A 14,428-nucleotide genomic window follows, 5' to 3' on the forward strand; every position below is an offset into this window, starting at 1 on the left:
ATTATAATACAGAAACTAAGACAAGAGGCTTTTGATTTAAATGTAGACATTTATTTATTTTAAATACATTTGACAAATAGTTTACTTTGTTTAATTGCCATCACCATTATTTATCTTTTGCAATCTGAGAAAGTTGTAATGTATGTTTAGTTTAAATATTTACTGACTTAAATACTTACAGTGTACATGAATCATGTTTGTACCCAGTCAAGGTAAAACTACTAAAAATAGACAAATGATGGGAACCAGTTTAACCATTTTACACAAAATGCTTAGAATTTTTTTTACATTATTCTTATTTGAGTCACACCAAACAGTACAGGGCAGTTATTACACATAACAGCCGTTATTACATCACAACAGCAGTTAATACACCACAACAGCCATTATTACATCACAACAGCAGTTAATACACCACAACAGCCATTATTACATCACAACAGCAGTTAATACACCACAACAGCCATTATTACATCACAACAGCAGTTATTATATCACAACACCGGTTATTACATCACAACAGCAGTTATTATATCACAACACCGGTTATTACATCACAACAGCAGTTATTACACCATAACAGTAGTTATTACATCACAACAGCAGTTAATACATCACAACAGCAGTTAATACACCACAACAGCAGTTATTACATCACAACACCGGTTATTACATCACAACAGCAGTTATTACACCATAACAGTAGTTATTACATCACAACAGCAGTTAATACATCACAACAGCAGTTATTACATCACAACACCGGTTATTACATCACAACAGCAGTTATTACACCATAACAGTAGTTATTACATCACAACAGCAGTTATTACACCATAACAGTAGTTATTACATCACAACAGCAGTTATTACACCATAACAGCAATAACAAGCTAGAAATTAAACCTAGAAAACCTTCTAGGTTTTCTAGGTTTGATTTGATAGGTTTGATTATTGGTCAAATCCCGTTTGACCAATAATCAAACGGGATTCGAAACGAGGGTTAATGATGTCAGAGTGGAACGGGTTGATGGGTTGAAGGCTTGATGGATTGAGGGGTTGACGGGTTTATAGGTTGACGGGTTTATGGGTTGACGGGTTTATGGGTTGACGGGTTTATGGGTTGATGGGTTTATGGGGTTGACGGGTTTATAGGTTGACGGGTTTATGGGTTGACGGGTTTATGGGTTGAAGGGTTTATAGGTTGATGGGTTTATGGGGTTGACGGGTTTATAGGTTGACGGGTTTATGGGTTGACGGGTTTATGGGTTGACGGGTTTATAGGTTGATGGGTTTATGGGTTGACGGGTTTATGGGTTGACGGGTTTATGGGTTGACGGGTTTATGGGTTGACGGGTTTATAGGTTGACGGGTTTATGGGTTGACGGGTTTATGGGTTGATAGGTTTATGGGGTTGACGGGTTTATGGGTTGACGGGTTTATGGGTTGATGGGTTTATGGGTTGACGGGTTTATGGGTTGACGGGTTTATGGGTTGACGGGTTTATGGGTTGACGGGTTTATGGGTTGACGGGTTTATGGGTTGATAGGTTTATGGGGTTGACGGGTTTATGGGTTGACGGGTTTATGGGTTGACGGGTTTATAGGTTGATGGGTTTATGGGTTGACGGGTCGTCTCAGAGTGGTAAAACAATTCCAGGTCATTTTCAACCATAAATCGTTAATCGATAACCTTCATTAAAAGGTCACTGATCTTCACATGTTTTCAGAGGCAGCAGAGTTTTTCACGCCTGCAGCCATCACAGCGAAGAAAACGTTAGGGAAGAACGATCTGGCAAAAATGGCCATTTTGGGAAGTGAGGGAGCAATTAGCACTTCTTTCCTCTTGTTGTTCAGCGTCCTGACGATCTCAGTGGCGACCTCGTCTGGAGAAACGCCGCCTGGCTTCCTGGTGAACAGCACTGCAGACACAACACAAACCTTCAGTCTCTAACCCCAAACATGGTTTGGTTTCAACCTCTGATTTTACTCACGGGGCCACAGCAGGGATGTCGAGGCCGCCGGCGCCGCCGCGGAGCAGCTGATGAAGGTGTGGTTGATGGTGCTGACGGAGATGCCGAACTCCTCCACCTCGGCTCTCAGGCAGTCAAAGAATGCCTGGACTGCATGTTTGGAAGCTGCGTCTGGAAAAAACCTCCTCGAATCACAACCTCCGACCAAAACTGGCAGGTTTTCATGAAACTTTAATTAGGACATAACTGGATTCCCATGCAGACCCGCGACACCCGTTTCTTAAAAGTCTCTGTTGAAACTGAAGCCTTTTGAATAATTGACATTTCCACCTTTAATATGAATTTATTGTTCAGCTGAAAAAATGAATAAATCTATTAGAAGAGAAAAGTCAGAAAGTCAAGCCAACGTTCTGTTGGACCGCCGCTTTGTTCTGGACTCTGTCCTCTAAGTAAGTCATCGTTTAGTTTATTTAATACATTCTTATACTCTCTGTAATGGTGAGGAAAAATCACTCATCTTCCACACTGACAACTGACCCCAGAGCATGATGCTGCCACCACCGTGTTTCAAGTCGGCACCATGTTCTGTTGGTGTTGCTTTTTCTACACCAAACCTTGAAAATTGTGACTAATTTTAACAATAGCGTTGTTGATCAGGATATTTGTCACAGTGAGGTTGGAAACAATCTGGAACTTCATGAGGAGCTGAACCTGATTTTCAGAACTGATTATGACGTTGGAACCGGTGAGAAGCAGCTTTATATTTTTCCCAGCTGGCTCATCTTTCTGACTGCCTTATGAAGTAACACTGATTTATTTCAAACTCACACGCGGTGCGGAAAGGCACGGCGATTTTCCCCTGGATGCTGTTGACCAGCAGCAGGTGACCGCTCCTCCTGGAGACCATGGAGGGCAGTACACCTGAAACACACGTCACATCATCATCATCATCACAGAAATAAAATAAAAATCAAGTTAAACATGTTCCAGTCAGCTACCTTTAGCCAAAGTGATGGGTCCAAAGTAGTTGTTGTCCATGAGGAGCTTGTCCGTCTCCAAAGACAAACTCTGTGCCGGAGCCTTGACCTTCATGCTGCTGTTGAAGATGAGGATGTCCAAGCAGCCGTAGCAGTCCAGAACCTCAGCCACCGCTTCCGCCATGCTGTCCATGTCTCCAAAGTCCAGCAGCACGAGCTTTGGCGGGAAAGTCTGAGGATGAGGACACAACTCAGCTTTTAGTTTCATGAGCTAAAAAATTCACAATTCAGCTTTTTCTGAGGTCCAGAAAAAATACCTCTACATCCGTTTCTCTGTAGATGAATAGTTTGAAGTTAAGTGTCTATTGTGTATTCACTGAATGTCCACTGACACAGACTCAACACTTTACCGCCCCAATAATATCTGCAGGACTGTCAAACTTCAGAAACATTAGAGAACCTGAAAACAATAAAAGCAGATAAAATCTGACGTCTTCATGTGCATTACTGTGGGAGGCCACCAGAGGGCGCTGTGGGCCTTAGAACGCTGAATGGAAAACGAGAAGAAAAAGAAAATCTTTAATAATCATTTATCATAAAATGTAATTTGTTTACCAATAATTATTATAAAATATATTGCTTAATTTAAGTGTTTAAAATGTTATTTTTAAATGGACATACATTAACTGAAGGAGAAATATTCTGCTCCAGGTTATAGCTACGACGGCTAATTTCCATCTGTAGTCCCCAAAACATGCAGTAATAATAAAATTCAACATGTAGCAACGCAAAACATGAGGACAAATAAAAGTAATCAACAAAATCAAAGAAAACTGTCACCTGAACATTCAAAGACTACTGGGTAAATACTGACAGTTACTTTTAGCACATTTTATGCGAACAATCTTGATTAGAAAGAAGATGCACATTTATCAAGCTAGCTTAGCGCAAATGGAAAAGCTGTCCAGAAAAAGTGGACACGACTGCAAACCTCTCTAAGACCCCCTGGCTGATTAAAATCAGAAGTCATGAGGCAGAAATTATGCGAAATGAATGTAAAAGAAAAATGATTGAATAGTGAATAAAAATGAGAAGTATTCTAAAAGTTTATTTTATAGCTTTCTGTGTAGGTTTCCGTCCAGAAGCTATCTGCAGTTTGAGAATCGCTGTATTACACTCATATTTTTCCCTTTCTTGTTTCTTGCTGATTGTACTTACTACTGTAGGATCCGAAGCGTTTTCCAGTTCATCTGCCAGTTCTTCCAGCTTCTCCCAGCTTTTCCCACAGAGGATCAGCCTGGCTCCTCCTCTGTGAAAAACACCTGCGCACTCTTCGCACAAGAAACAGAAAAAGCTGGAACATTGAAGCCAGCCTTCAAAGACGGGGATGTTTTATGTCCGCCTTACCTTTTCCCAGCCCAGATAAAGCATCCGTTATTACCACCACCTTATTGCGTACGGATGTTTTAGACAGCAGGCTGATAATGGCGCCATAGAGGTAAAAAAATCCAGCGGTTAGCACCACAACGCAGGGAACCACCAGGATGGTGGTGGTCCATGTAGAGTCCATCTCTGGAGGGCTGTCCTGGAAAATTATTTCATTTTACATTAGATATCCAGCAGCCATGTTGACGATCAAGTCACTGAAAATGCTCAAGCAAAAATATGGAAGAAATGTTTCCAATATTTTCAGACAACATGCTTATCGATGCAAACAAACTTGCATCAATCCCTGTGCTAAACTGTGTTGCTTGTTTTTAGCTTAGCATAAAATAAATGACATCAAGGAGAAAAGTTAACATAAACGTCAATTTCAAATCAAAACACTTATGTACTTAAATGAACATATTTCATTAGTTTTTATTTTTATCTTTTACAGAATTTGCTGAAACAATTTGTTTAACCCTTTAAAACCGAACGTGTTTTAAAGGGTTAACTAGCTGTCAGCGTGACGACTGCCAGCTAGTTAGCTTAGCTAATTAGCTAAAATTAAAGAGATGCTTCTTCTTAAACACTGAAATCAACACTGGACCACAAACTTAAAGGCTCACTTTTAAAAAAACCTTCAATTACATATATTTACACTCTTTTTTTACTCTGCACTTTTTAAAAATCAAATCAACAAATGTATATAGTATCAACTAGCTCCCACTTAGCTTATGTTACAGAAAGTGTAGGAGGAATTAATCTCATATCTGCTTGTATGCTAAATACTGAGCAGAAAAACAAAAGGTAGCAGATTTCAAACTAATTCAAAAATACAAATTGAATTAAAACAAATAATGTTTGCAAACCACCATTATTTACATTATACAGTCATGGCAGAAAATATAAAGTAACTACACTCTGTTCAGTGGTTCTCCATATCTGCTGGGTTTTATGCTCTTCAGGTCAGCTTTAAATAACTTAAGATTTTAGGAAAACAGGTATGAAAAACCCCAGAACTAAAAGTGAGTGTACTTTTTTATGTCATGAAAGGTCATTGTAAATAATTGTTATATTATGTGTAAGCATGTGAACGAATTTTAAATGAAAGATGATTCTGATTTCAGTAGAAACATGGGATGAGATGGATGTTAAAATCGATTTAGTTTCTACTGAGTAGATTCTCATTCCAGTCGTCTCACCGTCTCTGACACATTGGAACTCATCTCACCCTCTACTATCATTTTTCTATGTAACTATGAGCTCTTAAGGTTCTGAAACAAAGACAGAAAACACATTTTAAACACGATCAAAATGAAAATACTGGCTGTATACAGAATAATAAATATTCGTATAAATGTAAAACATCTACAGCATGTAGATATAAATCATATGTTGGTCATTTTGTCATGTTGCAACCACAGACTTTATTTTACTTTCTTGCAATTTTATGATTTAAAAAAACACCAAGAACACAGAGCTATTAAGTGGAATAAAAGTGAAACACGACTTTTAGTCGAAATGTGTTTCATTTAAGCTCCAGCTGTTCAGTGAAGGCTTCAGCTGTTTTTAGGAAAATAATAATCAACAAACAGCATCATGAAGCCCTTATAAGGTATACAATTTCATTTTAAAAAGAATTCAAATCCAAAAATACTTTATTTATCCCAAAGAGAAATTAAATATTTTATCAAATATTATATAAATTTCTTTAGATAATGCAGATGCTGATGGCTGCAGATATTATCACATCTGCAAAAATACAATAAAACAAACAGAAAAATTCACTGTAAAAACACAAAATCTTACCAAATAGTTTCATCTATTTTTAGTGCTAATTTCTTAGAAAACTTTAACTGAGACAAAACTAACTTTCAAGAAACTTTTCAGCAAGAAATAACAGCTTGTTTTAAGTCAATAATTCCTTAATGCTGATTAAAATGTTTTAGTTCCACTGGCAGATTATTTCACTCAAAACAAGACATTTTTCCCCAGTGAAACTAGAACTTTTCATCAGTATTAAGGAATTATTGACTTAAAACAAGCTGCTCTTGCTGAAAATTTACTTATAAATTAGTTTTATCAAGTAAGATATTTGTACCAAGAGCTAGACGAAGATACTTGGTAAGATCTTGTGTCTTTTCAGTGTTTGAGAGGTGTGAATGCTCTCGCACACATACTGCCACAGTGAAACAAATAAAATGATTAATACAAGTGCTCAGACACACAGGAAGGCTGTAAACTGTTCAAATATGACCAAAGACTGAAAACTATTCCTGGATCGGAGGGTGACGCAGCGGCAGGCCGGAGTCCCAGAGCCCATCTCACCCTGGAAGTGTTGTTCCACATTTCTCTCATCTAACATGATAAAACCAACAAGCAACATGAAGCATCAGCTGGAAACATGAACATAACCTTTTAATTTGGAGCTATGCTGCCGAGCTCCAGTCGTTTGTCCAAGTTAAGCTCTCTATATATAAACCAGAACTAAAATAGATGCTGAACTTTTCAACGTCACCGAATCCTTAAACAGCTTTATGAGGAGGAAAGAAAGGAGTTTATCTTCTGCTCTGCTTTGTCTTTCTATATTCCTTACATTTCAGCTAAAAGAGTTGAAATTACGAGTAAGAGAGAGAGTGATCTAGGAGTTATGGGCTCCCACTCACCGTTTCCCAGAGGACTGCAGGTAGTCAGGTCTGATTCGCCTCCTGAGGAGCTGGAGCTGCACGCCTCAGCACGGCTCCTCCAGCACGACAACTGGCCAGCCCTCCACTGCAATACTTTGGGATTTGAGCTCTTTTAATAGCTGCACAGCTGACTGGCTTGTTGACTGGCAGTGACTGATCCCACTGAAGGCCGATTGGATTGTGTTGAAAATCAAAAGTGAATTTACTCACTTGGAGTCTTGACAGATTATTACAACTTTACCAACTCTGGCCCAACCCAAACCGGTTACCGAATTAGTTTGCAAATTAATTAAAGTTCTTAACCTTCAACATGTAATTTAAAGACCCAGCTAGCCACCATTAGCAATACATGATAATAGCAGTGTATTTTTAAGTATTTTAAGATATGAAACATTAAAGGATATCCTCACAAATAGATGTACAACCCTGTGTGTGCCGCTGTAAATGAGATGCAATTTATATACAATATTTCCCATTGCGAACTTTTATATTTTTTCCGACTTCAAACAGCTTCAAACTTCAGAGAACAAATGGAATGCGCCATCTTTTTTTCCTGCCAGAAATAAGGTTTGAAGCCTTTATTTTGAAGTCCTGACCGGATGTACTTTGCTCTTGTTTATCTCCGCACAGAGGAGTCCTCGGTTTCTCTGCACTGATACAGCAGCGGACAGTTTATATTTTCTCTCTGTCGTCTCAGAGCAGCGCTATTTTCTCTCCGCAGCAGCTTTTTGTCGACATAATGTCAGATTTCGAGGAGTTTGAGAAACAACTGAGCGAGAACCGACAAGGTTAGTTTATTTATTTATATTTTTAAATTTCTTCCGTCGGCATTTTCTGTCTGTCCCGGTTTTTAAGGCACAAGCTAGCGCCGTTACGGCTGCGCGTGCCGTTAGCTCGCTGATTTTTATGAATGAATAAACCGGCGTGACGACAACTTTATGTTTCTGCGGCTCAGATGGTTCACTGCGTGTCCTGGCAGCGATGAGGCTCAGCTCGGCTTCATGTCACAGACCGCATCCATCATTTACCAGTTCACCTGTGGGGGGAAAGAGGCAGCAGCATCCTCTTACTTTAATATTATGTATTATTACATTTATCTATAACAATTTTTTACATTTCAGCAGCTGTCAGAAGTCCACATCCACTCATATGCATAAATGCAATATTATTTTATTTTTATTGATTATTTATAAAGGGTTTTTCAACCAGCATGGAAGGATTATACAACAAACTAACAGTTTTTATTAAACAACAATTGTTTGTTTGCTCATTTTTAAAATCCACATATGATGGCAATTATTCATTCATATAAATATTTAATTAGCAGGTTTCTGGATGTACTTTATCCAGAGTTGGTCAGAGTAGAAATAAATGTGCTCAAGTAACAGTAAAAAGTAGTTTTCCAAGAAATTACTCCAATAAGAGTAAATATTAAGTCAAAAGTCTTCCTAAGTACTGAGTAGATCATAACATCTGATTTAATGTTTAACCATGTTAAAATATTAGGTTAGCTGGAGATTCTCGTATTTTAAGGACTAAAAAAATAAAATTATTCTAAATTAAATTCAGGCAAAATAAAAAAAATTTCAACATCAAATTTATTACACTAATTCGTACAATAATACATTACCTATTGGATTGTAAGGTACTTATAATCTGTATATATATTATTTACTTTATCTTACTGTATCTACAGTAAAAAACAAAGCTTGTGTAAAAATGAGAGGTCTCACTCAAGCCTGTTTTTATTCAGCAAAGTTTCTCAAAGTGGGTCTAGTAGTCAGAAATTTGACTTAAAAGCAGGACGTCAAAATAATGTTACTCTAGTAAAAGTAAAACGTACAGTGTGGTAAAACTACTAAAAGTATGTTTGTCCTAAAAATACTACTCAGGTAAATGTTCTTAGTTACCTCTCACCTCTGGTTTAATCCTGACAAGCTCTATATTTTGCGACTATTCAGATAGAATAATTGTGTCGGCTAAAGTTGGAGTCAGCAGGTCTGGTTTTTAAAGATCGGTCAGAAAGCTGCTTGGGTCCCTGTTCCCTGTTTTGTTGTGTTTAATGGAGGATGGTTCTGTGTCCACAGAGAGGGAGAGGGAGCGGCACAGGAAGCGGAGTCGCAGTGGGTCTGCAGGCCGCGGCGACAAGCATTGCAGCTGGAGCAAAGACCGAGGGAGCCGCAGCCGGGACCGGAAGAGCCGGGACCGCCGCAGCTCCTCCAGGGAGCACAAGAAGCACAGGTCAGGCTCGTCCCTCACCGAGAGGAAAACACACCGATACTGGGACACCAGCTGTTACCAACACCGTTTTATGTGGTGATTCTCTCCATCTAGCCGCTCACCAAGGAGAACGAGAAAGAAAAAGACGTGTAAATACTGGGATGTTCCTCCTCCGGGCTTTGAGCACATCACACCGATGCAATACAAAGCTATGCAAGGTAACCGTACCCTGAGTTCTTTTAGCGTTCTGCTGACTGATTGTCTGTTTCATCTGCTGCATCATCTCCCGTCTGTCCAACGCCGTCTCTCCCCCAGCGGCAGGTCAGATCCCGACCATAGCTCTGCTGGCTACCGCTGCCACCACCGGAGTGGCTGTCGCGCCCGCGCAAGTTCCCATCGTCGGCAGTCAGATGACGAGACAAGCCAGGCGGCTGTACGTCGGGAACATCCCGTTTGGTGTGACGGAGGTGAAGGCTGCACCACGCTGCGCCGTTCCTTAGTCCTGCATCGTTTTTCATCTCATTTTGTGATTCTGCTGCACAGGAGTCGATGGCAGAGTTCTTCAACGCTCAGATGCGTCTGGCAGGCCTCTCTCAGGCACCCAGCAACCCGGTTCTGGCCGTCCAGATCAATCAGGACAAAAACTTTGCTTTCCTGGAGGTCAGCCTTAAAGATTCCAGTCAGTCTTTTGTAAAGCTTTGATTTTCCTTCAATAGTTTTTACTGATTTTCATTTTTCTTTAAGAAATATCACATAGAAAGTCTTCCCTCATTAATAATTCATATTACTTTCTGCAAGACTTTGTGATAAACATTTAGAGTGTATTTGGTGCAAACACGAAATGTGCAAACACAAAATGTGCAAACACGACAGGTGCAAACACGACAGGTGCAAACACGACAGGTGCAAACATGAAATGTGCAAACACAACAGGTGCAAACACGACAGGTGCAAACACGACAGGTGTTTTTTAGTTTTTTTAGTTTTGAAGAATTATTCTGCTTCATTTTTTTTAAGTTCAGGATTTATGAAATCCTGAAATTTAAAATCAGAATATTACATGAGACCAATAAAACAAATTAAAAAACATGGGTTCAATAAAAACTGTGTTTAATACCTTCTTAAAAATCTTGTTTAATCTAATAAACAAGACTCATTGGAACGTAGTGAATATAATTTATTAACATAATTTATTAAATAGCATAAACGTCCTGATGCCAGTTTCTGTCCTGTCTCTGTCTGTCTCCTGTAGTTCCGGTCGGTGGACGAGACGACGCAGGCCATGGCCTTTGACGGGATCATCTTCCAGGGTCAGTCGCTGAAGATCCGACGGCCTCATGACTATCGGCCGTTACCTGGAATCTCGGAGCAGCCGGCCTTCCATGTCCCAGGTGTCCGCCTCTCCGCTGCAGCCGCCCCGCTCCGCTGGGCGCTCTCTAACTCTCCTGTCCTCCCGATGCGTAGGCGTCGTCTCCACAGTCGTTCCTGACTCGCCTCATAAACTTTTCATCGGAGGCCTTCCTAATTACCTTAACGACGACCAGGTATCTACTGACGGCAGTCTGCACAGCTTCTCTTGTTTTCCTCTCTTTTCTCACGCTGAGCTTCTAGTTGCTCTCAATTGGACATTAATGTCCGCTGAGGCTTCCTGTAGAAACATGGCACCTTTAGTAATGATCATAATGTAGGAATCTGACTGTGGTAGCTCCAACATGATCTACATTCTTGATGTAAAAGAGTCCTAATAACAATCTAATGTTAAGCAAAATGACTTAGGAAAGGTAAGTACATTTTAGCTTTATTATTTATAAACATCATTCATTTCTTCTCAAAGAAAAAGTCCACCTTAATAAAATATAAGCCAACCTTTGTATCAGGTACTTTAAATTTGCCTTTCTGGATTTTTTCAGTTGTTTGGTGTTTTTTTGCGTTTCGGGCAGCATTGTGTCTGCTCCTTTGGATGGAACGGAAATCTGACAGTTTTATCTGCAGTCAGAGATATTTATCCGATATTACAAAGTGAAGCGTCTGCAGTCTGTGGGAGTTTCTCGTCCAGATGTCGGGTATGAAGCAGGTCTGACTTTCATGACCAGGTCCTGTAAAATGAGTTTTCATCTCCAATCTGCTGAGGATGCCTGGTTGAAACGCTGAAACTTCCCTGAACGACTCCAGAAACGCCTCCAGCTGCAGGAAAACTGAGTGGACTTTTCTTTTGAGTCAGATGTTGTTCAGATGTAGCCGCTACTCTGTGCTCATGCAGCCTGATGTCTGTTATTCTCTTTTTCCTCTTCATTTGCTGAAAAATTTCAGTCACTTGCTCTGCGTTGATACTCACAGCTCTTTCATTTTTGTCCCCCCACTTTGTCCCCAGCTAGGGGCCAGTAAGGTCGTTAAGTCTGCGCTCATAGTTTGTTCAGTAGTACTCATCCACTGCTGCCATGCCAACATGTAACTCAAGGCAAGTAAGAATCTCTGGTCCACACTCGGATCCACAGTGAGCCGCCAGGCTCTCTGTTTCCCATCATGCCTTTGGAGCGCTTAGGATCTGGTTATCTGGGGGGAAACACAGCAGCTCATTAAGGCGAGGTGGTGATTATTAGCAGTGGGGGGCACAGGGGTTTCTGTAAAGGTAAGCTTTGATTGGATGGTTTGTAGCATCTTTACAATAATCACCCTGGTTGTGCTGTAAATACAGAACATTTAATCATTTAAACCCAGTTAGCATAAAACGCTACGTTGGACACTGTTTTTAGCCTCATTAACTGTGAAAGTATTCACACAAACACAGTGTCTGGTGCTCAGAGAAGAGGAAGGGATTCAGTGTTTTTCTGAAAAGTGTGGCTTGCATTTGGATTCAGGGAGCTGAACTCTGATAATCCAAAATAAAATTCCAGGGTCACTAATTTAGGGCTGAAAACTAACATGTTATTTGCCTAAACCTGGAATCTGCAGCCTCTATAAACCAAAGAGTCCAAATGAACAAAACTCATTTAGAGCCAGAGATGTTAAATAACCTTTTTTGAAAAAATAACTTGAATATCTGCTATAGGAAATGTTACTTTATTTCTGTGTTTAGATTTTAAAACAAAGAAAAGCTTAAAACATTAACAAAAAGAGGATTGATACATTTTCTTCTTTGGGAAGTTTCAATAAAAGTTGATGTGTAGTTTATTGTGGTGTAGAAAAAAATCTGATCTATTTTTTTTGGTGATTTTAGTTTTTTTAAAAAGAAATAGATAAATTCTAGATGTCTAGATCAAAGAATATTCATGTGTTAGAGTGGCCTAGTCAAAGTCCTGACCTGAATCCAACTGAGAAACTGTATCAGGACTTTAAATTGACATTCACAGACGCTCTCCATGCACTCTGAGCACTGTGCATGCCGCACCTTTCAGTTCAAGAGGGTGGATGCTTTTGCATGTCAGTGATGAGGGATGAAGATGCAGCCACGCTGTGTTGCAGCGTTGCAGCCACGCTGTGTTGCAGCGTTGCAGCCACGCTGTGTTGCAGCGTTGCAGCCACGCTGTGTTGCAGCGTTGCAGCCACGCTGTGTTGCAGCGTTGCAGCCACGCTGTGTTGCAGCGTTGCAGCCACGCTGTGTTGCAGCGTTGCAGCCACGCTGTGTTGCAGCGTTGCAGCCACGCTGTGTTGCAGCGTTGCAGCCACGCTGTGTTGCAGCGTTGCAGCCACGCTGTGTTGCAGCGTTGCAGCCACGCTGTGTTGCAGCGTTGCAGCCACGCTGTGTTGCAGCGTTGCAGCCACGCTGTGTTGCAGCGTTGCGTTCAGAGGGGTTTCTGCTCTTAGAGCGACTCTGGCTGCTGTTTGCAGGTGAAGGAGCTGCTGACGTCGTTCGGGCCGCTCAAAGCCTTCAACCTGGTGAAGGACAGCGCCACATCGCTGTCCAAAGGTTACGCCTTCTGCGAATACGTCGACATCAGTGCCACCGACCAGGTAAATGCTCTGCTGCATCCAACTGCATCAGCAGGCGGTTGGATGTGTCGGTTGAAGTTGTGCTTGTTTTTGTTCAGGCGGTCGCCGGGCTCAACGGGATGCAGCTGGGCGACAAAAAGCTCATCGTCCAGAGGGCCAGCGTGGGCGCCAAAAACGCTAATCCTGTGAGTTTGAGATGCAATGTATGACTCTAAAATGAGCCAAATATGAATTAGGTCAGGGGTTTTCAAAAGTGGGAGAGCGACAACTTTAAATGATCAAATCTGTTCATTATGTCTCTGTTATGTGTAACATTAAGATTAATAATAATTACATCAGGACTTGGTTTTTGCAATGGGATGTTGATGACCGAAAACTAGGATGAACAGGCAAAACAATAAATTTGCTCTAAAGTACCAAAAATGTGTTGAATAGATAAAATATCAAATAAATACAAAGAGACAAGATTATGCCAACAACACAAACAATCTTAAGCAATCAGTTTTATCCTCCGGCCCCTTTAAAACTTATTTTAATTTAAATTTTTATTTACATTTAAAACTTCATGCAAATGAGATTTGAAATGAATTACAAATTAATTTGTTCAATAATTGATTAATTACATGTTATGCAACAAATAAAAAGTTATTCCTCAAAATTTAATTCAGGACTCTGTTAGCATAAACTTGCAGAGTCAGTTTATGCTAACAGATACTTAGTGAAGTGACTAATGTTCCTAGTCACTTCACTAAGTATCTGTTAGCATAAACTGAAAATAATCTCAGGCATCACAGTCACTTCACTGAGAATATTACAAGCATTAACATTTCAAAATATGTTAAAAGTACCATGAAATAAATAAATGGGTCAAAGCAGTTTAGCCTAATTGTTAAGAACTCTTAAGACATTAGTCAAAAATAATCTCCAGTCCTATTTCAAGATCCTTAATAGTTTCATAGATAAACTTATCAAAATAATTAAAATTCATGATGGAGTTCTGTTCTGCAAACACAGAAATCATAAAAGAAACAAGGATGAATAATTACATAAACTTGGTTAAACGTTCATGTTTTTTCCTTGTGTCAGGCCCCACTTGAAGAGCTCTGGCGCCCCTCATTGGGTCGCGCCTCTCACTTTGAAAAGCTCTGTGTTAACTCATTGTCCGTCTGCAGACCTCCATCATCGAGACGCCGGTGACGCTGCAGGTGCCGGGGCTG

The 14,428-nt window shown here is 40.2% G+C and overlaps 2 protein-coding genes across 2 annotated transcripts in view; one reads left to right on the forward strand and one right to left on the reverse strand.

The window, feature by feature from the left end:
- Positions 1 to 29: 29 nt before the first annotated feature.
- Positions 30 to 7,389, reverse strand: LOC106927111 (dehydrogenase/reductase SDR family member 7C-B-like). Its single transcript, XM_015002447.2, has 7 exons — positions 7,041 to 7,389; positions 4,357 to 4,534; positions 4,168 to 4,280; positions 2,971 to 3,181; positions 2,801 to 2,893; positions 1,994 to 2,143; positions 30 to 1,921 (listed from the first exon to the last, which is right to left on the reverse strand). Exons 2-7 carry the CDS (start codon positions 4,517 to 4,519, stop codon positions 1,716 to 1,718), a joined length of 936 nt encoding a protein of 311 aa, XP_014857933.1. The 5' UTR covers positions 4,520 to 4,534; positions 7,041 to 7,389; the 3' UTR covers positions 30 to 1,715.
- A 348-nt stretch (positions 7,390 to 7,737) lies between these two features.
- The window catches only part of LOC106927112 (splicing factor U2AF 65 kDa subunit-like), an 8,041-nt gene continuing 1,350 nt past the window's right edge, over positions 7,738 to 14,428 (forward strand). The window contains exons 1-10 of the mRNA XM_015002449.2: positions 7,738 to 7,849; positions 9,149 to 9,302; positions 9,396 to 9,499; positions 9,597 to 9,748; positions 9,825 to 9,941; positions 10,534 to 10,672; positions 10,746 to 10,825; positions 13,110 to 13,232; positions 13,310 to 13,396; positions 14,384 to 14,428. The exon at positions 14,384 to 14,428 is cut by the window's right edge and continues 198 nt beyond it. Coding sequence (XP_014857935.2) covers positions 7,801 to 7,849; positions 9,149 to 9,302; positions 9,396 to 9,499; positions 9,597 to 9,748; positions 9,825 to 9,941; positions 10,534 to 10,672; positions 10,746 to 10,825; positions 13,110 to 13,232; positions 13,310 to 13,396; positions 14,384 to 14,428 — 1,050 coding nt within the window. The 5' untranslated portion in view covers positions 7,738 to 7,800. The remainder of the gene's footprint in view (positions 7,850 to 9,148; positions 9,303 to 9,395; positions 9,500 to 9,596; positions 9,749 to 9,824; positions 9,942 to 10,533; positions 10,673 to 10,745; positions 10,826 to 13,109; positions 13,233 to 13,309; positions 13,397 to 14,383) is intronic.

Source organism: Poecilia mexicana, unplaced genomic scaffold, assembly GCF_051168715.1.
Source record: "Poecilia mexicana isolate PSO_F unplaced genomic scaffold, ASM5116871v1 scaffold_8, whole genome shotgun sequence".
Lineage (NCBI taxonomy): Eukaryota > Metazoa > Chordata > Actinopteri > Cyprinodontiformes > Poeciliidae > Poecilia > Poecilia mexicana.

What these genes read in the sequence shown, in the direction of transcription:
- LOC106927111 (XM_015002447.2), bottom strand. Translation starts at nt 4,519, where the DNA reads ATGGACTCTACATGGACCACCACCATCCTGGTGGTTCCCTGCGTTGTG. An exon ending in ACGCTTCGGATCCTACAGTA is followed by an intron (nt 3,182 to 4,167) that starts GTAAGTACAATC and finishes CCTCATCCTCAG; the next exon opens with ACTTTCCCGCCAAAGCTCGT. An exon ending in ACCCATCACTTTGGCTAAAG is followed by an intron (nt 2,894 to 2,970) that starts GTAGCTGACTGG and finishes CGTGTGTTTCAG; the next exon opens with GTGTACTGCCCTCCATGGTC.